Source organism: Triturus cristatus, chromosome 6, assembly GCF_964204655.1.
Source record: "Triturus cristatus chromosome 6, aTriCri1.1, whole genome shotgun sequence".
NCBI lineage: Eukaryota > Metazoa > Chordata > Amphibia > Caudata > Salamandridae > Triturus > Triturus cristatus.
Window position 1 is genome coordinate 321,336,102 of NC_140589.1, and position 25,072 is coordinate 321,361,173.

A 25,072-nucleotide genomic window follows, 5' to 3' on the forward strand; every position below is an offset into this window, starting at 1 on the left:
TGTCAACTAAGTGGTGGTCTTGTATTATTCCCTGTACAGTCGCAGTGGCTCGTGGGTGGTGCGTACGAGATGCTCCCTCTCTATCGTCCGAGAGCGATAGAACAATGTTGAAATCGCCCCCCCCCAAAACTAGTGCGGCACTGCCCAGTGATTGTATCTGGTGCCACACATTTTGATAAAAGGTGGGGTCATCTGTGTTAGGTCCATAAGTGTTAGCTATTATAACCGGTTGATTGTATAACAGCCCTCGTAATATAAGGTAACGGTCCTCAGGGTCTATCAATGTTTTGGTCGTCTGCCATGGTACAGCTTCTCTAATCAATATAGCCACCCCCCGCGAATAACTTGAGTAACCTGACATGTACACCACACCCCACCTGTTGTTGGTCAGCCTCACCCGAGCAATGTCCTTCAGGTGTGTCTCTTGTAGGTGACATATGTCTGTCGCATGTCTGACTAAATATGTCTGTACCAGTCTCGCCTTCCGGTGGTCATTGCGACCACGGATATTCCAGGTGATACATGTTAATTTGGACATTCAGAAGTATGGTGTCGCAGTTTCACATGCATGGAGGAATCCCACCCTCCGAGTGTCCTAGTGCCAACGTTCGCATCTCTACTGTCTGTCTGTGCGTTTCTCTGAGCAGTCCCGAGTGTGATTTGTAAGTGTATTGTGTTGCTTGTCCTGTCAATCCATGCCGACAGATCTGGAACATAGAACCGTTGCCATCTTAGAATAAAAACCACCCCGTGCCGCCCCCTCCCACACCAACCCCCAAACAGGTTGTGTATCCCTCAATAACCCACCCATTGCAAACTGTGACCCGTGAAGCATCGAGTCAATGGGAATCATCCCGTGGGGGCAGGGGTTAGCTGGCGTACCGCCTCGCTGCCACCACTGCGAGGTGGCCGAGCTTTATAACAACTGAACGAACATTGCAAAGTAAACCTGAGTTTCCAATTGTAATATAGTTCTTTTACTGCGCCCCTTAACGTGTCACTTCGGGTTGTACACTAATCAGCCCGAGGCCGCCTTTTCTCAAACCTTGTCCTCCGTCATTATCACTTAGTTGACCGCTTGTTGATCCTGCAGTCTCGGCATCTTTGTGTTGGTGTTTCCTTGCCGTCTGTGTGGCGAACTTCAGCGCCGTACTGGCTTCAGTGAATAGCATGGGCTTGCCACTAGTCTGTACTTTCAGCTTCGCCGGGTAGAGCATTTGGTATTTAGTTCCAGTTTTTTAACAGCTTTTTCGCCAGTATAAATTCACGCCTTGCTGCTTGCACTACTTGGGTGAAATCAGGGTAGAGCGCAATGCTATTTCCTTGGTGCCTCAATTCTCCTTTTTCTCTAGCTAGTCTCAGAATGGTGTCTCTGTCCCTGTAATTGAGCAGGCAAGCCAGTATTGTCCTGGGTGGAGCGCCGGGAGAAGGTCGTGGTCCCAGTGTCCGGTGTGCGTGCTCCACAAGGAACATTGGTGACAGATCAGGGTCGAATAGATCTCGCAGGAGGCCCTCCACAAATGTTTCCATATTTGGTATATTGGTGGACTCTGGTATTTCTGTAATGCAGACATTGTTTCTCCTCGATCTGGCTTCAAGGTCTTCGTTACATGCCTTGATGACATCTAGCACTTTATCCATTCTGAGAAGGTATTCCTGCATCTCCACTTGCCGGTCGTCTGAGTCTGAGACTTTGGTTTCTAAAGTGTCTATCTTATCCTCATGCTTGTCCACTCTCTGCGAGACTTGGTCCATCCGTATTACCAGGGAGTCCAGTTTGGTGTTTATCATCCTGAGGCTGCCCTTCTCTTCAGTTGTCGTTCATGCATAAATCAGGCTGTTTTCGGGCTACGGATGCATGAAAATGTTTCGGATTTCTGTCGGATATTTAGCCCGGCCGGCAGAGCCACACTAACGAGCAGCCATCTTGTAGCTCGGCTCGGCTCGGCCCCCTCAGTAATCAATATTAATAAACATTCATTGTGTGTACTAGTGAAATATACATTTGATTAAAATAACTAATGATTTTTGGAGAAAGATGATAAATCTGCTTTCTATATAGGGGGCAGAGGGTAGAGGATAGTGGTAGGGGGTGGGAGAATGGGGATTTTGGCTGTGCGGCCAAACCCCCACTGTGTGAGGCAAAGGGGAGGGGGAGGGAAGGAGGGGTTTGGTCACCAGGCTTTGTGGCCAAGCCCCTATTGCACAGAGCCAAAGGCTGTGCAAGCGGGGAGTGGCTAACTGTGGGAGAGGGCAGAGGGGTTTGACAACGCAGATCAGGCCCTGCCGTCAAACCTTCACAGAATACGGCTGAAGGCTGTACACAACAGGAGGTGGCTGCCCATGGGGGGGGGTGAATACAGGGCCGCAGGCCATGCACTGCGAGGGGTTGGCTTCACATATGGTAATAACATTTTACTTTACATTTAAAAAAACTAGGAATTGCCTAAAAAAACACAAAGTGACGTTATAGCTAGGTATGATAATATCATCTTACTTTGTATTTAAAAGAACCTTAGAAATTCCCTGAAAAAAACAAAGGTTAAAGATACATTATATTTACCACTGAAAATCACCAGTTATAGTTATCTCAAAGAACCACAATGCGTGTCTTAAAGTAACTATAACTCACGCTCCCCCATGCACTGCTAATTATGCCACCTATTACATCACTCATGACATGATCTACGACATCACTGATAACATCACTACAACATTTGAAATTACATACTTGATCAAAACACTGTTCACGATCTTGTGGATACAATGTCGTCATACCACAATCATCAAGTATCTCCATCAGCTCGTGTCCTGAGGAGACTTCACAAGGGGTAGGAGTACAAAACAAGTTGACAGCAAGAAGAACAAGGACATTGGACAAAGAAGGTACACAAAGGAGAGTCCCAGGGCGATATGTTAATGAGTAGAAGAAGCCCTTGACTTAATCCAATCCACACCATCACCATTGGACATAATAAAGTGAGGCAATAAACACCTGTACAAAATCCCCACATGAACTCTTTGAATTAAGGACTGCCATTCCCAAAAAATATTTTGTATTACAATTCTAGTTTTTAACCACTGGAATCACTACTTGCCCATGCACAATTGGTCACCTTTGTGTATTTTCCTTTGTGATGATGGTTCACAATTTGCTTTGAGAGCACAGCTGAACGCAATTCTTGTCAAACATGCAAGATGATGATATTGATGTGCTCTTGTCTATTATGAAGTTTTTTCTTCAGTACAGTAGATTTAGATATATTGTAACTCATAAAGCTATAAGATTGAGCGGGAAAGGCACCTCTATTGTATATATTATGAAAGTGCTTTATAGAGGCCCAACTCCATTTTATTTGGCTAGTAGATTTTGGAGTTGTCTGAACCGTTTTATCAATGATGCTGTAGATTATGGAGTTGTCCAATACGTTATTAGTAGAGTTGTGGATTTTGGAGTTGTATAATACATGTTAGTAAGGCTCCTGTAGATTATGGAGTTGTGGAATACATGTTATTAGTGGTGCTGTAGATTTTGGAGTTGCGTAATACATGTTATTTGTGGTGTTATGTATTTTGGTGTTGTTTAATACATGTTTGTGGTGTTATGTATTTTGGTGTTGTATAATACATGTTAGTAAGGGTCCTGTAGATTATAGAGTTGTGGAATACATGTTGTTATTGGTGCTGTAGATTTTGGAGAGGTGCTAAGTTTTTAGAGAAGTGCTACAAGTTTGAGAAGTGCTCCAGGTTTGAGAAGTGCTCCAGGTTTGAGAAAGTTGCTGGATATTTTGAAGTGCAGATGTATATTTGAACGAGGTGAAGCAGATTTTAAAATGGGCCCGCAGGTTCTGAAACAATGCAACTGATTTTGGAGCAATGCTGTAGATGTTGGTGTTGTGATAATGATGTTTGCTTCGTGTAGGACCTTTTAGAGCAGAATTGTGGATTGTGCAGTGCTGTCTTTGATACGGGAGCAGAAGTAAACATTTTCGAGTACAGTAACATTTTATTGCGACGCTGTGGGTTTTGGAGAGCTGAGACATGTTAAGTGTTTCTAGTGATTCATCAGTGGTGTGAACATTATTTTATAGAGCTTCTGTGGATTGTTAAGTAAAGCTGCAGATTCTGGAGTCGCGACACATAATTTAAAGCAATATTGCGATTTTGGACCAATGTCTCCAGTTCTGAGTTGTGAGGCTGCTTTTAGTATTTCAGGTGTCCCTTTAAATCAGCTGTGGCCGTGCACGTAGGAGCAGTGGGCGAGGGGGATTTCAACAGACGAGGGAAAATTAATTATTTAATTTTACCTCGTGGTCGTCTGTCGAATCCCCCTCTACCCGGCCCACCGCACTTAGCTGCACGGGCCGCCGCTGCTTTAGATTAAGGGCAGGTAACACTTTAGGGTAATGTTAGGATGGGACTAGGTGTTTGTTTTGGTATAGGGTTAGGAGGACTAGGGATACGGCGAGGGGAGAAAAACATTATGGACCTTATGTATCAATGTTAGGTTTTGCGATTCTCAAGTAGCGAATTTCTGGGAATCGCTATTTGAGAATCGCAAAACGCTATGTATGTAGGATTTGCTATACATTTTGCGAATCCTACATATTCCTTAATTGCGAACTGCAAATTGCAATTTGCAATTAAGGAATACCACCCCATTCATTTCTATGGGCCTAGACGCCCATAGGGATGAATGGGAAGACATTCTCAATTTGCGATTCTCAAGTAGAGAATCGCAAATTGAGAATGCAATTTCAAGTGTGCCAGGGTGTCAAAAGGACACCCTGTTGCACCACTGAAATGAGCATGGGTGCACATGTGGCGCACATACATGCCCTAAGGGCATGTGTGTGCGCCACATGCCACTTCGAAAAATGCAAAAATATGCATTTTTGAAAGAAATCGCAAATTACCACCAACCTGTAGTTGGTGGTAATTTGCGATTCCTTAAGGCCAAATTGCACTTTTTTGGTGCTTCTTACATTGCATTTAAGGAACTGCAAAATTTGCGATTCCTTAAATGCAATTGTAAAATAAGGAATCGCAAATTTTGCGATTCCTTATTTTGCACGCAGATTTGCCTTCATACATACCACTTAGCAAAATTGTGATCGCAAACGCCAAAATTTGGCGAATTTCGGCGTTTGCGATCGCAATTTTGCTTGATACATATGGCCCTAAGTTTGTTGTTGAGGTCCGCATTGTAGGGGCACGCAAAATAATACTATTCATTGGGACCGTGTTCTGATTTTGGAATATTTGTTACAGTAGCTCCTTGTCATAAATCCTTTGTCATAGATATTTGAACAAGAACCAGGACTGCTGCTTATTATTTTCGTGTGGTGCTATGGATTCTGGGTTGAATATTCTGGGTTGAATTGTGGGTTTTGGAGTCATGCAACAGATGATGCTGAGGTGCTGTAGAATTTGAGATGGTACCATGTCAATATGTACTTCTTGGAGCAGTGATGTGCAATTGAAGTGGTGATGTGTATTTCCTGAAGCAGTAATGTGTATTTCTTGAAGTGGTGATGTGTACTTCTTGAAGTGGTGATGTGTATTTCCTGAAGCTGTAATGTGTATTTCTTGAAGTGGTGATGTGTACTTCATGAAGTGGTGATGTGTATTTTCTGAAGCTGTAATGTGTATTTCCTGAAGTGGTGATGTGTACTTCTTGAAGTGGTGATATGTATTTTCTGAAGCTGTAATGTGTATTTCTTGAAGTGGTGATGTGTACTTCTGGAAGTGGTGATGTGTATTTCCTGAAGCTGTAATGTGTATTTCTTGAAGTGGTGATGTGTACTTCTTGGAGTGGTGATGTGTACTTCTTGAAGCTGTAATGTGTATTTCTTGAAGTGGTGATGTGTACTTCTTGAAGTGGTGATGTGTACTTCTTTAAAAGGTGATGTGTACTTGAAGTGGAGATGTGTACTCGAAGTGGAGATGTGGACTTGAAGTGGTGCTTTGTACTTGAAGTGGTGATGTGTACATCTTGAAGTGGTGATGTGCACTTGTTGAAGTTGTGATATGTACTTGAAGTGGTGATGTGTTCTTACTTGGTAGTGCTGCTATATTTTAAGTGGCACTGTTCAAAAGCACAGCAAGGGGTAGTCTTGAGAGGTTCTTAACATTATGACTTCTGTGGACCCCCACTTAATCATTATTAGAATCCAGAGACCCCCACTGAGTCATTACTGGAAGCCTGCCTAAGCATTTTTTATAATTTGTCTAACACAAAAATACACAAAATTACAGAAACAAGCTTTTATTAAACAAAGAAATGATTACATATTTTATTTAATTCACAAACAAATATTTTTAAAAATCAACATTTTAATTTTAATAGGGAGGTTGGAGCTTTTCTAAATTCAATTCCGGCCTCTCATTCGCCATACTATATTCGGTTTGATGCACTTGCACTGCTTATCAAAGGTAGGTTATGCCGTTCCTATCAAGTCAGAGAGTGCAGAGTCAGGAAAGACAGGAGTCCCAGGAGCCCCAGGAAATGGGGTCAGTGTTGGGAATCCATAGATTGGATAGTAATGCCCTCACACACCCTTGCAGGTGTCATGCCTCATCATCTGGGCTGCTCCTCGTTGGGTCGGCGGTGCAATACCCAACGGGCTCCCTATATTAGAGGAGATCTTTTTATCCAAATGCCGTATGGTGAAGTGTGGGTGACTTGAGAGGAACGGCATAACCTACCTTTGATATACGTTCGTTTGGGCCCTTGCTTATGCTGGGCCTCCTGCTCCCGAGTGAGCAGAAAAGGCCCCCCACGTCCCCCCTTATTGTTTACAGCCCTTGCACTGCTCCCACCAATCAATCTGAGGATACCGACTTCAATTTTAGCCTCTAATGTCAAAACCCTTCGCATTTACAGAACGTTTTAAACGTTTCAATTGTACATTTTGTTGTTTTATTTATATACCCTTTATTAAACTATTAATATTATTTAATTTTCTAAGCAGTCACAGACAGGGGTGGGGGGGGGGGTTCACCGGAGCACAGGTTACCAACCACTGTTCTTAAATACTGATTTTTTCGGGGGACCCGGAACTTGGAAAAACCAAACAGGGCCCGTCCCAACTTACCTGCATCCCTGCACGTGTTCATATTAAGTCCCCTACCTTCGAGTGACGACAGCTGCTGTTCGGCTTCCAAGTAAAGCTGCGAAAAGATCGGCCTGGGCACCAAGTTATTGGAGCGGAGGGAGGCTTCAATGGAGTTGTGCAAAACCTCTTCGAAACGCGTCGTCTTCAGCTGGCCGGCATATGAATTTCCCATCTGTCCAAGAGGGGGAAAAAAGAGAAAGAAAATGACACATTATATGTCGTCCTTCGTTCATGAAACCGTTCGACAATGTCAGGCTGACACCCCGAGCGCCGCCTGCTGCGATGCAGGACGCGCTGTACAGAGGCCCGAGGAAACCGAGCGCTTCGGCGGCCCCGGCGCGCGCGCTGCAGGAATTTACTGCCCGGAAAACCGCCTCAATAATTCACCACAGACTGCCGGGTCAGACCTATTCATCCTATTGATTCAAGCACTCCCCGAGGGCAGCTTGCCCTCGCGCGACGGAACTGAAAGCAGCGGCAATACGATTTCTGTGGAAAAATAAATATTTCTCATTGGGTTTAATCAGGCTGTCTGGAATTATGCGGCGGTGGAGGAAGAAATTACGAGGCAGGGTTAACTAAATTAAAGTTATCTAAAGGAAAATTCTGAGGAATAAAATAGCTCATTTTGTGGCAGTATTACTTCTCGATTTTAACTTTTTTTTGTTTTTACAATGTTAATACTAGCTGGGCAGAGGTTGCTACTCAGTATCATTGCAACACTTAAATGTAGCAATCAGCAAAATAAAGGCTCTTACTGAGCCACAAAGGGCCTGAGGCTGCACAAGAGCACACGTGGCAGCTTTCCTTTGGAAACTTAGTCTGAGCTAGAATTTGTAGGTGTTCCCACAAAATGTATAATCCCGATGGACCCAGTAAGACACAGTCCCCTGGAATTATAAACCCATCCGTAATGAGGGACGTAGTATGCGCACACACATCATCCATGAAGGACCACAACATTAAACATGCTCTACGAAGTGAAAGCGGAGAAAGCAGGAAGAGCAAAAAATAAGAAAAGTAGCAATCAAGACAAGATACAAGGTCTGAAATACAAATATTCTTGATGAAAAAGTGAGTGAAGACCAAATTTTCCATAAAATGAAAATGGCTGATTGTGCGCGGACTGGCTTGTTTTATCTTGTGTATATTTCAAGAAAACTCTATCGCTTGAACTGAGAAGATTCACCTAGATTAGCACCTTCAGAAAGCGCCTAAAAGCCCACCTCATCAGGCAATTCCTCAACTAAATTCACCCAAATTAGTCCTCCCGAATCCCGGTGCACACGGACCTGCTATTCTAATGCTCTAAGAACTGTTATTCAAATGTTCTTCTCTTTCTTTCACTCTTCCTACATTTCCAGGTCATGGGGCATTAACCCCATCTAAAATGGAACATTATGTTTCATGTAGAGCACCCTATCACCTTCATGTCCGGGAGCGCTACAAAACAAGCTAAATAAAAATGAAAACATAAACAAAGTAAATGACGAAGTAGATCCATCTTTGAGTCAGTCTACATGGCCAGGCTTAGAGTGAATTTGAGAGTTTAATTACAGTTGCAAGAGGCGAGAGTTGACTACCAACTTCTAATAATGTAATCTACCATAAAGCAATACCATAATTAACCAACAGTTTAATAAAACTACTAGTGTCAGGTTCTGGCACAGCATGCTTCTATCTGCTAAGAGCTTTAATGCTTCATCAACGGCAGTAAACGCAATATAACCAGAGCTACTGGGGTGTTTTCCGCATAATTATGGATCTGCTGCATTCGCCAGATAATTCATCATCTGCTGCATAATCAGCATGTTTAAACGGAGTGGGGGGGGGGGGGTGCTGTTTCTAGCTCACAAAAAATGCACCAATAATGTGTTGCTACGCAGTGGAAGGCCCTTCGTAAAGGTTTACTGGTCACCTTTCTGTTGCTTATTGCAGTATGTGGGTGTTAAACTGGTACTAATGAGGTGAAACCTATGCCCAGACCGTCTTACCATGTATAACAATGACAAAATAATAAAGTAATACTTTCACAAAATGTGCTGTATTATGCTGCATAATATGCCATTTCTTGCAGCATAATTTAGTCCATCTTGTCGCATAATTTGGTCCCACCACCACATAGTGTCCCAGTATATAACTGCAACGGCAATACAATTCAAAGTATCCTCGAAGTGAGGCCTCGAGACTCAGAGCTGAAACGTGGACATTTCAGAGGATGTGGCTTAAGGGCTAGAGCGGCCGACTTTGAAGCTAGAGAACCAGGTTCGAGTTTGGTGAGAGGCTAAAACATCCTGGGATTCTGGGGAAATCACTTAGTCTCCCTGTGCCACTGAAAAAAATATGGTGTCCGTCTGTAATGCAACTGGTGCTCATGTAAAGCGCTCTGAAACCTTGGATAGAGTTTGCGCTATACAGGGCCGGCTTTAGGGTGGTGCGACCGGTGCCACCGCACTGGGTGCTGACTCTTCGAGGGGGCGCCTATTTGGAAGTATTTTATGGTTTTAAAAGCACCAGCTTCTACATTGCTGGCCTCCGCAATTGTCATACAAAAATAACAAGCATTGGCATAGCCAATAGGTCTCGGCTTTGGGACCTTATAAGTGCTTAGCCATGCAACAGTTGCATAACTAAATACTTATAAGGTCCCAAAAGCAAGACCTATTGGCTATGGAAAGCGGCCGTGCGGCCGCGAAAGTAAAAGTGATCGGGATCGCGATCACGATCAAACATCAAAGTGGCCGTAAAGTGAAAGTAATCGCGGTAAATCGCGGCGCGCGCACCCGCGCAGATGCAATGTAGCTCTAGGCTGGCCTGGTAGCACGTTTTGGAGCCCTCTCAATAAGTCTCGCCAGACCAGCGCATGCGCTGGGTCAGGCGAGACCTAAAAATGTCAAGATAACTTGGTGATTAATGTTCTTCCTGGAGAGAAAAGGAGTTTTGTCAAGTGGAAGTTTGAACTCGTTTTATGTAGCACAGTGGGTTAATGTGTGTGCTGCAAAGAATGTGTACCATGCAGATCACAAAATGCATATAGTTTAAATAGGTCAGTGCTTTTGTCAGAGAGATCCTTTTGTTAATAGCAGCGTAGATGTTAAAATCCTAACATGGAACAGTGACAGATTATTGTCATCCAAGACCTGCATGCAAACTGCTAGGTAGAGATTAGAGCATTAGGATGTTTTCCTCTCTCTTTCATTATTCTAATGTTTCAAAAAGGGTTCATTTCTGTAAACAAAAAAAATCATTATTATGAAATGTAACCCCCAACCATGGGGTTATGATTTACTTTCTGAGTCTGTGCTTCTCCAGACCAAGCACTCTTAAACTATCCTGCCTACCAGTATGGATGACATGCAACTCCTACACCTTGTAGTCCTCTGTATTATGGAACATTTCCTATACACTGATTTACACACCTATGATAGATTGCATCTGTGTAGTGCTTGTGATGTAAAGTGCTCTGACACCCTAAACTGGTACAGGTGGCGCTATTAAATACATCTGAGAGAGAGTGGCTATGGAGACTTGAGGGGGTACTGTTAAAGGGTAGTAGTGTGGGAGTCTGTGGGGAGCGCCCGTGGGGGGCGCCAACAAACACTGTCGCACAGGGCGCCACCAGCGCTAAAGCCGGCCCTGGCGCTATATAAAACTGCACAAACAAAAGTAGGCAAATGTGTCCAGTCACAGTGACTGCTGCAGTTTTGCCTTCCTCCTCTTGCCTGGAGGGCGCAGGCTGCCACCACAGGCCCGAGAATGACGGCAGATGGCGCTCTTTCACAGACGCCCCCCCTGATAGTAACTACTCCAAGGAGCCGGGGTGCTATGCAAATGTAGGCTCGCCTGTCAGCGCTGCGTTTAAACCACACGGGGACGGCAAGACGACGTCAGTGCCACGAAGAGCGGCCGGTCACAGGCTGTGTTTCTGGAAAGCTGCTTAGTGCACGACAGACCCCGTCACCCTCCACCCCCAGGAAAGAGAACAGGCCGCGCCACCGCTAATTCAGATGGATAAATAATTCTGTTTTCAGTTCCAGCCGGAAAGGTAATGGCCTGTTTAGAAGTTAGGGGCAGTTCTGCCTTTTAGTACTCTCGCCTGGTTCCCAGCCCCACCCCTCGCCGGCTAATTGTTTTACGAATGCGTGAGAGGTGCCCTGTGTCTGCGATGCTTCCTGGGAGCCCCCTCCTTTCACCAATAACCCCAACCCCCTGAGCGCTTGAGCACCAGACGCAGGCGGCCGGCGAGGCCTCTATTGACACCCCCAGGCTGACATAAAGAGAGCCGCCACGCATCAAACGCACAGAACAGACTTACAGGGCAGTTGTAAGTAAGGGCAGTGTGCATTGAGTCTCAGCAGGAATGGGTCGAACTGGACATCATGCATGGATACGAAAATCTGCCTCGTATATAGTATTAAATTATTGTATGTAATTAAACGGACGCAGAGAACAGAAAGGTAAACTTTATAATGGGCCCCTATCGCCGCCAAAAGAAACTCCCAGTGGGATTTTCTGAATGACCAAGAAATATGCAAATAATTCACTGAAACTGGTGATATGTAAGTTTGCCACATACATGTTCCCTGGGGACAGCCTGAAAACTTGACTGCATTTTAATATTCAGCGCGAAAGCCAACCACGCCCAAAGTGAACAAAGTCGCTGGCCCACTTAACTACGTGCCGAACAAATTAAACACAACGTCCAACATCACGGTAGGAACTTAGGTCTGCTATATTTCTTATATGTTTGCCAATTTCCGTGCAGCTTGCCTATCTATGCACAATAAATAATAAAGAAATATACATGCTAGCCAACGCCAGACCTACGGGCTTCGGCAGTGTTTGCTGTTTTTGATTTTCTTATAATGATCGGACACCAAAGCATCCCCACCCCCCCTTAAACCCCTCCATCATCCCACAGTTACCTGTTTTTTGCCTTCAGCCTCCCGCAGATACCCTCAAGCTTGGGGAGCATCACTTTTTGCATTGTGTTCTCTCACACTATCCTGTTAAATCTTCCGCACCCTAGTTTGATATGGGCCTGATTCTCTTTGTTATCGTGAAATTCTACAGACTATCCCGAAGCATAATGCGTCATACCGTACTGCTGATTTATACCCTTGAGGCTGGTTTTGGTTTATGTTCAAGAAACTAATAGAATAAAATATATATATATATTATGATCAGACACCATCACATGTACCATCACACAACTGAGAATCATGCGAGAGACATCGCACCCCAGACTGACTGACTGGAACACGGATTCTACCTGCCCTGTGCCGCCACAGACAGGGATTCGCCAAAAACAGTTCCCACTGGACTGCCCATTTTGCAGCGAGAGTAAGACCGAGTTACATCTGTAATATCAGAGTGAGGAAAAGCAATGTGCTGCACTGCAGCCAAGAGTGACTTGAGATAGCCCCATGGGCGTTCCACCCGTCACTTCCGTCCACCTCCGGCTCTTTGGAGAGGACAGAGTAAGACCGAGTTACATCTGTAATTTCAGAGTGAGGAAAAGCAATGTGCTGCACTGCAGCCAACAGTGACTTGAGATAGCCCCATGGGCGTTCCACCCGTCACTTCCGTCCACCTCCGGCTCTTTGGAGAGGACAGAGTAAGACCGAGTTACATCTGTAATTTCAGAGTGAGGAAAAGCAATGTGCGGCACTGCAGCCAACAGTGACTTGAGATAGCCCCATGGGCGTTCCACCCGTCACTTCCGTCCACCTCCGGCTCTTTGGAGAGGACAGAGTAAGACCGAGTTACATCTGTAATTTCAGAGTGAGGAAAAGCAATGTGCGGCACTGCAGCCAACAGTGACTTGAGATAGCCCCATGGGCGTTCCACCCGTCACTTCCGTCCACCTCCGGCTCTTTGGAGAGGACAGAGTAAGACCGAGTTACATCTGTAATTTCAGAGTGAGGAAAAGCAATGTGCGGCACTGCAGCCAACAGTGACTTGAGATAGCCCCATGGGCGTTCCACCCGTCACTTCCGTCCACCTCCGGCTCTTTGGAGAGGACAGAGTAAGACCGAGTTACATCTGTAATATCAGAGTGAGAAAAAGCAATGTGCTGCACTGCAGCCAACAGTGACTTGAGATAGCCCCATGGGCGTTCCACCCGTCACTTCCGTCCACCTCCGGCTCTTTGGAGAGGACAGAGTAAGACCGAGTTACATCTGTAATATCAGAGTGAGAAAAAGCAATGTGCTGCACTGCAGCCAACAGTGACTTGAGATAGCCCCATGGGCGTTCCACCCGTCACTTCCGTCCACCTCCGGCTCTTTGGAGAGGACAGAGTAAGACCGAGTTACATCTGTAATATCAGAGTGAGAAAAAGCAATGTGCTGCACTGCAGCCAACAGTGACTTGAGATAGCCCCATGGGCGTTCCACCCGTCACTTCCGTCCACCTCCGGCTCTTTGGAGAGGACAGAGTAAGACCGAGTTACATCTGTAATATCAGAGTGAGAAAAAGCAATGTGCTGCACTGCAGCCAACAGTGACTTGAGATAGCCCCATGGGCGTTCCACCCGTCACTTCCGTCCACCTCCGGCTCTTTGGAGAGGACAGAGTAAGACCGAGTTACATCTGTAATATCAGAGTGAGAAAAAGCAATGTGCTGCACTGCAGCCAACAGTGACTTGAGATAGCCCCATGGGCGTTCCACCCGTCACTTCCGTCCACCTCCGGCTCTTTGGAGAGGACAGAGTAAGACCGAGTTACATCTGTAATATCAGAGTGAGAAAAAGCAATGTGCTGCACTGCAGCCAACAGTGACTTGAGATAGCCCCATGGGCGTTCCACCCGTCACTTCCGTCCACCTCCGGCTCTTTGGAGAGGACAGAGTAAGACCGAGTTACATCTGTAATATCAGAGTGAGAAAAAGCAATGTGCTGCACTGCAGCCAACAGTGACTTGAGATAGCCCCATGGGCGTTCCACCCGTCACTTCCGTCCACCTCCGGCTCTTTGGAGAGGACAGAGTAAGACCGAGTTACATCTGTAATATCAGAGTGAGAAAAAGCAATGTGCTGCACTGCAGCCAACAGTGACTTGAGATAGCCCCATGGGCGTTCCACCCGTCACTTCCGTCCACCTCCGGCTGTCTGTAAGGACACGCAGAGTCCAAGGCAAAAGGGCAAGACGGGATTTGTTGGGAGTGCATGGTAGGATTTCTTCAGTCACTGGCTAGTGCACAGGATAAACCTGCCACCTCCACCACCACCTCCGCAGAACATCCCTTCACGTGGAAAGACTCCACCCGAAGAAGGCCCTGAGGGAAAAAAGAATCCTGACTTCTCACTCCTTGCTCCTGCTGGAAGGACTCACACACTTGTTTAGTTGCTTTTTGCCTTAACATTTTAAAAATTCGTAACTCCTGTTCTACTCTATCTATTCAGATGGTCGCTCATTTTTGGGTTAATTCCTGTAAAATTGCTAGTACTGTAGGAACATAGCACACTCTTCCCTGAGGACTGCCTGCTGCCAGTGCCATATCTACCAGAGGTTGATCTGTGTTTTGACCTTATCAGAGAGGGTTTATTGAGTTGGCAGGGGTGTTCTCCTCTCAAATGAATAGCCTGATTTCTGACGCAGCCCTCTCTAGATGTGGCCACAATAAGGGCTAGTGCAATTCTGTTGGGCAAACTCAGAATGAAAAGAATTCCCTGAGGTATCTCAGATGCTGGTCAAAGCTCTTTATGACCCAGTATGGACGCTTAATTGTTTATATATTTGTCAACTCAGATTCTGTAGACTACAGCTGATCTCATGTTTCAAACCATTAAAATAGCATTTTAGGGCGTTGTATTTACAGACAAAGCACTTTATCAGAAATCATATTTAAAGGATACTCTTTGCTGGAAAATATGTTTTTCTACCCACAATGTAGACATCTGAATTTCCAAGAACTATTATCAAATACTTTTCCAGGTTCTGTGGAACACATGGGTTTCCACACTCTTTAGTAAAGTTCACCATATCTAACACCTGCATGATGTTAATCCGCCCATTAAATGCTTTGCAACTGCACTCATTCTAATATTTCAAACGTTTGTCTGGGTTTTGTTATTCACATTGTGCATAGAAAAAGGTCTGCAAGTAGGACAGTCATGCAAGAGTTTTCCTTTTTTAGGTATGATAGTTACATTATTTCAACAATTAACCAAAAAACGTATCTTCAAAGATTCTGTTATAAATGTCCACACACACCTTTCCCAACTCCAGTCTCATAAAAATGTCTGCAAACCCACCATACCCTAGTGATTTTCCCAGTCTGAGGGGGTCACTTGAAACTAATTTATCCTTTCCTCATCTTCTGACTTTGTGGAATTAGCTTGGCTGGGGGGAAATTTCCATGTCCCCTCCATTCAGAATGATTGTCTGATCCTTAATGGAGCCTTCACTACTCATTTCAGTGAGAAAAAAACATATTATATCTTTCACAAACGGCTTCCTTCCTCGTACGTTCATACACCGGTTCTTCATATATGTGACTGCTCTCCCATCATATTTTTTTCAAGTCGTACAAATTCACCTTTCGTTTATTTCGTGTTAGAAGCAGAAACTCTCAGCATTATATCGCTACGGACCCTGTCTTCTTTGTCTACCGTACCATATTAAATTAATATACTTATCGAAACATGATTTTGAGCATTCTATCGCGTGTTATTATCCACATCAAAACACAGGTCCACTATGCAGTGACAATTTTTTGCAGCACCCATTCGTCACTCAGTCCATCATGTACCAGAAAATATTCAATCCTGAGAAAGAGTTGTGAGGAGAGGATTAAAATGTAGTCTACTGCAGCTTAAGAACATTCAAATGTCTTAAAGGCTCAGGCCTTCCTTCATCCAGTTCTTTGTGAACATGCAACTCCTAATCCCATTCAGCAGTGAGATTTGATTTTGTCAAGGGGCAGAGTACACAGGCAAGCACACAAATACACAGTCAATTCAGGAGTATCTTTACGCCAAAGGCCCGGGAGCCCAGAAAACCACCAGAGTGTTCTCAATAAGGGCCCCAAGCACACAAGCCCTTACACTACTAGATTCTATCATCAATAAAGGTAACATCAATAACAATGTTTTATGAACCTCGTTAAAAGCGCCCCGGTGAAGAAAACTTAGAGGTTTCATCAAACATAGAAGCAGGCTACACCTTTCTGCCACGTATGTCTTGAAACTCACTGCAAAAGAACTAAAACACTTGCCAGGTCTGAGTCCTTTTTTAGTAAGGATAACAAAAGGAACTGAATGAAATTAGTATGTCCATCACCAGGTCTCCAGGAGAGCTGGCATTAGTTGGGCGCTTCCCTTTGGAACACAAAATGCAGTTCTCTTTAGCTCTCAGTGGCCTTTCCCATACCCATGAGTGCATTCAAAGGCTACCTTGTGTGTTCCTTAATAGTAGGGTACGTCGGAAGAACTCTATAAAGTATTTTGTAAGACAAGTTGAAAGTCCTTCTATTTTACTTACATTACAATGATGACAAGTTCATCTAACAGGAACATCCAACCATAAGACGATGGCAGCTCACTCTGTGCCATATATGCATGTGTGTATGTGGTATTCAGGCGGAAGGTAGCACAGGTACACTAAAATAGAAATATTTTGGCACCTCCAGGGTCTGTCAGCCCCAGGTGGCTGGACTATAGCTGCCACTGTATCTTCTCTCAGCCAACCTTTGTATTGGATCAAACTCTGCTCAAAAGTCCCCTAAGCCTTGGCAAATCTTTGGCTCTTCCATCTCCTGTACTAACCCCTTCCCAGTCCTTTCCACCATTACTCTGGTGAGCATCAGGGATGCAGTGAAGTGGTGTGAGGCTGGAACTTACATTTTGTTGCTGTTAGACCTGGTACCATTGGCGTGGGTCTCCCTTCCACTTTTCGCTGTTGCCTTCCGTGTTTTTGCTACATGTTTTGCTGGTCTAGATGCTTTGGGAATTTCGCCACTGCTAATCAGTGCCAAAGTGCAAGTGCTCCCTATTGTAAAGTATTGTAATGGATTAGTGACTCCATGATTGGCTTATTTGGTTTACTTGTCAGACCCTAGTACAGTGCAACGTGTGTGCCCAAGGCCTGTAAATCAAATGCTGCTGGTGGGCTTGCAGCACTGATTGTGCCACCCACCGGAGCAGCTTGTAAACTATGGCTCAGGCCTGCCATCGTAGAGCCTGTGTGCAGTGCAGTACTGTCCTGTTGACTTGGTAAGTGCACCTACTTACCAGTCCCTAAACCTTCCCTTTTCTACATGTTAGCCACCCCTAAGGTAGGCCCTAGGGCAGGGTGCATTGTATGTGAAAGATAGGACATGCCCTGATGTGTGTGGCATGTCCTGATAGTGAATTACAGCCAATTTCGTTTTTTACTATTGCAAGGCTACCTGTCCCCATAGACCAGAATGGACAGTTTGATTATAACAGCTTATAATCCTAACTGACCCAGGGAACACGGTAGAAATTCGAGTTTAGAATGCCTGAACTCAGAATGATAAAATACATCTTTTAGTGAAGTTGGTTTTAACATTCTGTGTTTGCAAATACCACTTTTAGAAAGTAGGTATTTTCTAACATAACCATCCAGCTTGCCTCTGCTAGGTTTGTGTATTCAATGTCTGGTTTGTGAGTGACGGGTTGGGGTGGATCCACGAGTCAGGGTGAATAGACCTATCTGCATTGGGAGTGATGGGAGGAGTAGCACCTGGGCCTGAATAGGGCTGTGCCTGCCTTCCACAACGCTGGCTCCACCTCCTGTGGTGCGTCTGATGACCCTGGCCCACACTGACAAAGGAAGAAATTGTGCACTGGCAGAGTGCACCCAGGACTGGTTTGGACTAGTTACAGACACTCTCTGCCTTCAGAGACAAAGGATTTGTTTGTATAAAAAGGGGGACCCAGACCCCAGAACTTTAGATCACTTCTGGGAATCAAGACGAACCTTTGCTGAGGAGAAGAACCAGGAAACTGATGGAGGAGACTACCCCTGTGCTGTGTGCTGTTCTTCATTGCCAAAGACAGGAGAAAAAGGACTGATTGTGCTTTCATCATCTTGAAGAATAATCTCCAAGGGCTTGAACTGTGCTTGCCTCCTGCCTGAAGTCTCAGGGATACAAGACTTCACCACCAGTGCCTGCTGTTGTGCTGGGCCTTCTAAGAGACTGCGTGTCGCTGGGAGCTGGAAGCGAGACTCAACCAAGAAGCGTGTGGCCGCTGCAGCAGTTGCCGTCGCAACGCCGAGTAAGCGTGCCGCCGCTGCCGCTGTCACCATCGCATCGCCAAGGTGCATCGCATCACTGGAAGAGTGTGCTGCCGCCACAGAGCTCACCGTCACATCACCACCGGAGAAGCGTGTCGCAGGGCCTGTCGCAGCTCAGTTCACCGAATCGCCGCATGGCCATCGGGCGTGCACGCATCGCATCTACGTTGTCGCACCGTAACCAAGACGTCATTTTGTGGCATCGCACCGGAGCGCCATCGCATCGGATCGCAGCAAGAAACCGGCACGTCAACTCCCCACACAGTAAGTAAGCGAGCCTCAACTCCCCTGCACAGCAGATTGGAACCGACGCATCCACTCCCCTGAGTGTAAGGAACGGCACATCAGCTTCCCTGCGACCCTTTTGCTTGTTTGACGTTACACATTCCAGGTACTTTGAGAGTAAAGTGTTGCATTTACAATCTAAAGTGAACTAAGCTATTTCTACCATTTTAAAGTCTTATTTTGGAATATTGTATTGTGGATTTTTGTTGTTGGTCTTGTGTTAAGTCTAGTAAAGATTACTTATTTTCTAAACTGGTGTGGTGTCCATTTGTAGTGTCTTCCCTGTATTACTGTATGTGTTCACAAATGCTTTACACACTGCCTCTGAGATGAGCCTGTCTGCTCGTGCCAAGCTACCAAGGGGGTGAGCAGGGTTTATTTTAGAAGTGTAGCCGCTTACCCTGACTAGAAGCAAGGGTCCCTATTTGGACAAAGGTGTATACCATTGCCAACTAGAGACCCCCAAATCTAACAGTTGCCAACAAATGGTGCCCTGTGTCCGCGGTGGCACAAATGGAGTATGGAGTAAGAGGACATCATCCCGTTGCCAATCCGAGTGAGAATGGTCGATGCGCGCACTGCCATTAGGCTAAAATAAGATGCCTTTTCTTCACTCACAATTTAGTCAACACTGCTGCATAATTTGGTCCTCCTCTGCAGCATAATTCCAGGGGCCCTGAATAGTAGTGAACCACGAGGCAAGTCAGTTATCATGTGAACCCCGCTTAGATTTTTAGAACATATGGAGCAACATTAAAGTCTATTAAAACATATAAAAATGAAATTTTTGTAGAGGGCACATGCTAAATTGAGGTATTTTTAAGGTAGTCTTACAAAGGGACCGATAGACATGGAGGCACAGTGAAAAAAGGTAATTGCCTAGAGGTGCACAATTTAGCCACTAGAAGAAGGGAAAGTGGCTTTGTGACTGATATAAGGGTGTGGGCGGAAGAACCCACAAGAAGTCTTGGCCTAAAGTTCTAAGAGGACTTTTGCCAGATATCAGCATCTGGGTCTGGCCTTCAATGACTCTTCCACCTCTAGAAAAAAGTAAAAGTAGAAAAGTAACTTTCAGCTTGTCCAAAAGGCTGACATTTTGTTGCAGGATCAGCTTTGATAACCTTTGTTCAAATTACACCTGAATCCTCACTTGTCAACTTCCAAGGATAAGGTGAATTACTTAGTTTCTGGGGATACATCACCCTATATTCACACAGGTCACACTACACTCACACAGGTTCATGAGTCATCCTCAATTCACACAGGCTCACCTTGTACTCTCTCCATCCACTCACAAGAGCATGCTGGTCACAGAGTTCTCACACAGGCACACTACTCATCCTGCACTCAGATCTCTCACCCTGCACTCGCACAGGCATTTCTTTCCTCCTCCACTCATACTGCTCAACCTGCACTTACACCACTCACCGTCACTCAGCACTTCCAGACCACACCCGTAACAGAGCACACATTAAACTACAGAATACTTGTAAACATGCACACATCTACAAATGCAGTATGTCGTTCCCGCAGTACTAGATGTTTATTAAGTTCCATCCATAACTACAGGTCCAGTGCAAGAGGGGAGAGTGCACTAAGACCGTGGGATGGTACAGGAAAGGAGATTGAGCTGAGGCTGTGGGGGCTGGCGTGGGAACCGGGATCAGTCTTAGGCTGGGGGATCAGCCAAGAGGGAGTGGTAAAAGCAGGCGAAGGCAGCAGGATAGGCAGCAGCACAACAGGCTAAGGATGAAGCACTGCAACTGTGGCTGTGCTCTGGAGTGGGTGTTGACTGATACTGCAGGCTGAGGGTGAGGTGCAGTTGGGGAAAGAATTTACAGCTCAAAAGGAATAAGTTGGCCCCGCACTGAGCCCCACGGGCCTTCGCAACAGCCACTGTGAAGAAAGGTGTGGGGGGTCACCTGTGGCCAGTCATGCTGTTTTTGCTGCTTCTGAAGCCATGATGAAGACCAACCTCTGGGCCCTGTTGGCCTGCATGGCACTAGCGCTCTGCAGGGGCTGGTATTCGAGGGGAGAGTGTGCTGAGGCTACAGCTGCTGTGTGAGATGGGAGAGTCCATGGAGAACTGCAAAGTTGAGGAGAATGAAGTGAGGTTGTAGGTTGGTGTAGGAGGAGGGAGACTGGGATGAGGCTGTTGTGGTGCAGGACCACAGGCGAAGGCTGAATTGAGCAGCACTTCGGGAGTGCAAGGAAGGTCAGGCAAAACAAACCTTTTTTGTTTTGCATGTCACTAATGCAATGGGGCATAAAAAAGCAAACAGACTCAGATGCTGTTGCTTCATCATGCTGGACATAGCAACCATTTTGGATGGGGGAAATACATTGTAATACGTCTACCAGGTGTACTGCTGTTGGCTCACAGAGTAATATTCTTAGCCAATACCATCACATCATTGTGGAGAGGTCTTCTTCTTGCACACTGCCATGTTAGTGCATTTTAATGGGCTAGCCATGTTAGGTGAGGGAACACCACTCAAGAGGCAACAGTAGTGCAACAAGCAGTGCATTCTTTCTCAGAAGCACCACGCAAGGTCTGCCCAAACAAATGCTGTAATCAAAGTAACATGTGAGAGGAGCCAAAGGCTCTCTGACAGTTGTGTTTCTTAAAGCTTTTTTCTGTTGATCACATAAGTTATGGCAATAGCCAGACCTAAAAAGTACATCTTGGAAGTACTGAAACACATTTAATAAGGTGCTTAAAAAAGTCACATTATAGCACTATACATTCACTTAAGTACACTAGTGCTTTAAAAATAACACACGGAGGTATGTCATGTGTTGTGGAGTACTAGTGATTGCCAAAAGTTGTGAAGTGGTTTTTAAAACAGTATAAGAAAATTGGAGGGTTGAGCGCTCCATTAAAGACAATGGAGTGCTCCGAACATCCAATGGCTGGTAGAAGCCTGGAGCATCAACATTCCAATTTTTGTCCACAGCTGTTGATTTCAACCCCCTCGAGCCCTGTGAGGCCTTTGTTTTACAAATTACAACACTATGCCCTCTGGTGCGGAATGTTTGAATAGACTTAGGGGCATATGCATCAACATTAGCATTTGCGATTCCTTATTAGCGAAAAATAAGGAATCGCTAATAAGGAATAGCAAAAGGCTATGCATGTAGGAATCGCTATTCAAATAGCGATTCCTTAACATTCCTTATTACCGAATCGGTAATACCGAATCGGTAATAAGGAATACCTACCCATTCATTCCTATGGGCTTGGAGGCCCATAGGAATGAATGTAAAGCCATTCTGTATTAGCGATTCGGTATTACCGAATCGCTAATAGCTGGAGCACTTTCAAGGGTGCCAGGGTGTCAAAAGGACACCCTGTTGCACCCCAGAAAATGATATGTGCACATATGTTGCACACACACATGCTCTAAGGGCATGTGTGTGCGCAACATGACACTTTGAAAAATGCACAAAAGTGCATTTTTCAAAGTTTTTGCAAATTACCATGCAGTTCATCTTCATGGTAATTTGCTCCCCTTATTAGCGAAATCGCTATTTTTTTAACTTTGATGCATTGCATTTAAGGAATCTCACTTTGGGATTCCTTAAATGCAAGAGCTATTTAAGGAATCGGTATTTAAGGAATCCCTATTTAAAGAATCGCTATTTAAGGATTCCTTAAATACCGATTTCTGCTTTTGGGTTGATGCATTGGGATTGGGTATTTTTTACTTAATACCGGGAGCTAATAAGGAATCGGTATTTTACCGACTGGATTTTGGCTTGATGCATAAGGGTGAGTGTGCTCTCCATAGCGGGCTCTACTGGCCATTAAAGGCCCACCCCTTTGTTAACGCTGAAGTGGCCCTTTAATGGCCGGTAGAGCCCGCTACGACGGGCTCCAAGGCTATATTAGTTTTATTCAAAAAAGATTTGTTTTCATTTTTTTCCTTCAGTGCCTCTTGCACCATACCTAATGGAGCCCATTGTGCTCTTGACTCCCATTGAAAACTATTAAAGTATTAAGTCAAAGACACTGACTATATAGACTTAGGTGGCATTCAGTGTATAGTTGGTCGCTTTGAATACATATCCTTTTCTGGCAGAGGGCATGTCTCAGATCCAGTTCAGGGGATATGAGGCAAGCAGAGGCTCCTGAGCCTCGGCCGTGGGGGCCCTCGGATGTTCCAGAGTCTGTACTACTTTAGTGTCATAAACTGGGCCACGTACACCCCTTCAGTATTTGACTCTCAGTGGCAGCACTTAGGAGCATTCACACACTTCTCAGGGAGATAGTGTAGGGGTATGGAAACTCAGATCTCAGATCACCCAGCAGAGCAATATCTGTTTGTCCAACCCAGTGCTTTTTTTGAATAAGAAACATACTTTAATTGACACACTTAACACGGTATACTGCAGCAGGTACAATATTATGCACTTCCACTTAGGCTACTACACCTTGGTATACTGTCTTTACTATCTTCCTCTTCTCTAGTCCCTCCTCTTGTGAGACTAGTCACGTTCCTATTAGGTTAGTTTTGTGAGACATTAATCGAGGTTCAGGTGCACATAACCCAGCTCAATTATGGTTATGCTCAGTTCATTACAGTCTCCTAGACAAAGCCTCACCACAATGCAGGTCTCTAAGCATTTCAGCATCTTGTGTCTTCGAACTCGCCTGCTTCTAGGATGAGACGGCATGGTTGAAGAAGTGGCTGTGAGTCTGGGTAGGCCGCAGCAGAGCGGGGCAGCCAGAGCCACAGCTGCAGCCGTGAGTCCTTCGGTGAATGCAGGTAACGGAGGTCTGTGAGGGCACGTGGCATCAGACCTACTACTGGGTTACTAGGTAGCAGATGGGCCACCACTTACATGTGTGTTAAAAAAGCACGCTATCAGCCACTAGAAGTAGTCTGTAAATAATATAGTGGTGACCGTCATGTGCACAAGTCTTGGCTACAACGGTGACATCCAACATGGATATCGTTTATTACTTCTGTGGTGACATCAGCCACAGGAACAGCTCTGGGTGGTTACATTCACCATGAGCACAGCTCTTGATTTAAGTAGCGAAGTCAACCGTGATTATTCCTATTGCAAGGTCGGCTGCCTGCCTGTGATTCCCTCTTGGAACCACACTTCTGGACTTATAGATCAATTTCTCTAGTCTTATTTCTCATGGTAGATCCTCCACACTCGAGTCTGGCAGTTTCTGGCACTACCTGGACAGTCAGACCCCTGCAGCTTGACAGGCTTTTTCACTCTCTCAGCAGTCAGGCTGACTTCCAGGTGCTTCAGATCAGGGGTACAGCTCTTCAGCAAGTAATGACTCCAGTTGATGTACCCTCTTCTCTGGGAAGCTGGTTGTCACACAGACAGCAGTTCTGTTTGTTGTACAGCAGTCTTCAAAGAATGCTGTGAAATACTCCCTTCCTTGGTGAAAGGACCTGGACTGGAGCACAAAGATGCAAGTAGACCCCATTTTTATGCAGTAAAAGCAGATAACGCTTGTGGATCCTCTATCTGCAATCTCAAAACAGGTTTACTGCTGTTCTTCTGTCAAGTGTCCTCTCTAGGCTATTCTCCAGACAGAGCCTTAGTGTAGAGTGATGCTCTTCACAGCAGGGTAATCTGCAGCCTGGAGTACTCACAACAAAGGCCCAAAGAGGTGTGAAGTTTCTGCAACTGGCTTTTCACCAGCCACTCTAAACAGTGATCAGGTTAAAGTCAAAGGACTGGCTTCACCTAAAAGAAATCTCTCACCCTGAACAACAAAGATGAGAGTCCCACCCCAAACACCTACCAAATTTCAATACCACAGGAAAACAAATCAGCAGTTCCACTCAGCAGGAGCAGCTTAAGGGAATTTTAAAGGAGATGTGTCGGCTCCCTCCAGTTTCACCAATGACAGCAGTACTCTTTTTACTGTCATTGAAAATAATCTCACCTACATCTTGTGCATAGGAGCAGGTGAGGGGCTTCCAAAATGGGACCTGCAGGCCTCCATTAATCTGGCTCACTCATGCACATTCTGCATGTACTTCACAAGCCACAAACACACACAACTCCCTTGGATGTTACTACTAGGATCTAGGTTGTACACTGATGTAGAACTTTACACAAGGGGAGCCAGCTACACAGATAGGTCTGATCACGACTGTGGATTCACAAAACATGGTATGCGGCCACCACTGCTGTAGCCATGACAGGGGCGGTAGTCCACTGTCAGCAAAATGAGAGCACAATTGGTGCACCCATCCAGGTCACAGGACAGTTGCAAGACTTCATTTGTGTCAGGGACAAATGTAGGCCTCTACACATGTTAAATTTACATGCATGTTTCACTAGACTAACTCAGCAATAATTCTCTATAGGTCCCGGAGTAGCGTGCTACACACCGAAAAAGTGCTACGACGCCTCATCAGGGGTAGTA

At 45.3% G+C, this 25,072-nt stretch overlaps 1 protein-coding gene across 3 annotated transcripts in view; it reads right to left on the reverse strand.

Annotated features, from left to right (window-relative positions):
- GREB1 (growth regulating estrogen receptor binding 1) overlaps positions 1-25,072 on the reverse strand; it is a 637,715-nt gene that overhangs the window by 499,555 nt on the left and 113,088 nt on the right. For all 3 annotated transcript variants that reach the window (XM_085610685.1, XM_085610682.1, XM_085610683.1), the window contains exon 2: positions 7,134-7,290. In XM_085610685.1, the coding sequence (XP_085466811.1) occupies positions 7,134-7,290 (157 nt within the window). The remainder of the gene's footprint in view (positions 1-7,133; positions 7,291-25,072) is intronic.